At 31.4% G+C, this 2,500-nt stretch overlaps 1 protein-coding gene across 1 annotated transcript in view; it reads right to left on the bottom strand.

The window, feature by feature from the left end:
- Positions 1–959: 959 nt before the first annotated feature.
- Positions 960–2,500, bottom strand: part of LOC138866108 (uncharacterized) — a 7,390-nt gene continuing 5,849 nt past the window's right edge. Inside the window, exon 4 of the mRNA XM_070138021.1 lies at positions 960–1,222. Coding sequence (XP_069994122.1) covers positions 960–1,222 — 263 coding nt within the window. The remainder of the gene's footprint in view (positions 1,223–2,500) is intronic.

The following is a 2,500-nucleotide window of genomic DNA, read 5'->3' as shown; positions in this document are numbered from 1 at the left end:
TTAAACTCATTCTTCGCCATTCGTTTTCTTTTCAGAAAAAAATAATATCAGATAATTTTTTATAATGGTATTACAGTGTTATGATATATGATAGATTATTTGTATAAGTTACTTTAACTGTTCTTTTCCACAACCATTATTACCGTATGATAATAACATTTCCTAAGATAGTTTTTTTTTCTCTCTATCTCTTTATTCTATTTGTATTTTCCCCTCAATTTCCATCGTATTTCTTTGTACATGTGCGTTTTTTATGTGGATTCTTATTTTCCATACCTAAAAATAGACGTGTATGTATTGCGCCCGTGTCTATATGTGTGAGCGTACATGGGAAGTGCGATGATTAGATTATGTGCATTCGTGTCTGTTTGCTCGGGTGTCTGTATATCTGCGTGTGTGCGTGTTTGCCCAGAGACGCGCATGAGTCCGTGTACGCGTAAAGATGTTGCGAACACACACAGGCGGAAAGGTGTTCTGTTTGGGCTTCAGACGCAAGTTTCCGTGGAGTTGGTATCAAAGCGTTGATCAGTGCTTCATCATGCGCTGCAGTGTGGCCTGTTCCCTCCTCCTGTCCCCGTCCTTCCATCCTATCCTCTCTCTGTCCCATTTCCTATTCTTCTATTCTTTCTCCCCTTTCACCCTGTTCTCCGTTCTCTTTTTCCCTCTCTCACCCTATTCTCAATTTTCTTTTTCCTCGTCCTCTATTCTTTCCCTCTTTTATATCTCTTTCTTCTTTTGCCCTTCATATGCTCTTGCTTCCCCGTCTCCCCTCTTGCTCCTTCCATTTCTTCACTTCCTCCTTTTTTCTCTTCCTTCCCCTCTTTTTTTTTTCTCTCCTCTACTGCTCCTCTTTCCCTTCTGTCTCTCCTCATGACTCACTCCTCCTCTCTACTGTTCCCCTTCCCCCACATCCTTCCTTTCCTTCAATTCTCTCATCCTCCTAGCTCCCCTTTCCCTTTTTAATTTCCACTTCCCCTCTCCCCTTCCCCTTCCTCTTCAAGATCACGATCATAGTCATCCCTATCACCATCATCGTCATCAATCTCAATTTTCTCGTCACTATCACCATCACCAACATTTTCATCATCCCCATTGCTATGGCCATCATCATCATCTTTTTCATCATTCTCACCATCATCACCACTATCTCCAACTTTCTGCTTCTCATTATCCTCTTTCCATCCTCTCTCCTCCTCCTCCTCCTCCTCATCTTCCTCCTTCCCTCATTCGTATTAACGTAGATAGCATTTCGTGTGGGAGAATGGGAAAGAAACCAACCACCAGAACGAGCGTCTTAATTTTCAATTTTGCAGAAAATATACCAGCTCTTAAGACATTGTTTAAAGCGGTTTAAATTCTATGATTTTTCTTTCTTTATTCTAAGTCTGAGAAAGTGGATAGATAGAAGATGTAGGATTGGATTTAAACTCTTGTATTGTTGTAGAGATTGAAGCGAGAGGATGGCAGTATGGAACTATTTTGTCTCTCTTCTTTAGTTAAGTTTCTGTCTGTTCATGTATTTGCTTACTCGTGTATTTTTTTCCTTTACTTATTACTACTAACGGATAACGGATAATAAAGATAATATGTTTATGATTTATGATTAGTAGTTCCTAGGGTAAAATCTCACGTTAACTCTAATTAGAATAACAGCATGTAATGTTGAATCTGATATAAATGCAATTATGAGAGAGGGTAAAGAGCATTAATATAATCTACGAAAGGAAGATATAGATAGGAAATGAAATAAAGATATGAGAAACTGAAGAAGGATTTGAAAAGAGATTAAGTCGAAGAATCAGAAAAAGTGATGGTATTAATGGCAAAAACTGATGGCGAAAAATTAGAATCAAATGATAATATAAATATGATAACAATGCTAACGAAGGAGGAGAGAGAAAAATACGAAGAAGGTATATGAGAGAGAAGAAATCTATAAGAGATGAAAAAGAGAAGGAAAAAAAACGAAAATCGATAAAAAAGAAAAGGGAAAAACGATGGAAAAGGATATATATATATATATATATATATATATATATATATATATATATATATATATATATATATATATATATATATATATATATATATATATATAATGTATATATATATAATGTATATATATATATATATATATATATATATATATATATATATATATATATATATATATATATATATATATATATATATATATACATTATATATATATATATATATATATATATATATATATATATATATATATATATATATATATATATATATATATATATTATATATATATATATATATATATATATATATATATATATATATATATATATATATATATATATATATATATATATATAATATACATATATATATATATATATATATATATATATATATATATATATATATATATATATATATATATATATATATATATAAAGTATATAACAAGGGAAAGGAGAAGATGAAATATGGTAAAGACTGTCTTTAAACTTCTCCATTC

This window comes from Penaeus vannamei, chromosome 24 (genome assembly GCF_042767895.1).
Source record: "Penaeus vannamei isolate JL-2024 chromosome 24, ASM4276789v1, whole genome shotgun sequence".
Taxonomy (NCBI): Eukaryota; Metazoa; Arthropoda; class Malacostraca; order Decapoda; family Penaeidae; genus Penaeus; species Penaeus vannamei.
The sequence above is the reverse complement of the archived record's forward strand: the minus strand, read 5'-3'. Positions and strand labels throughout refer to the sequence as shown.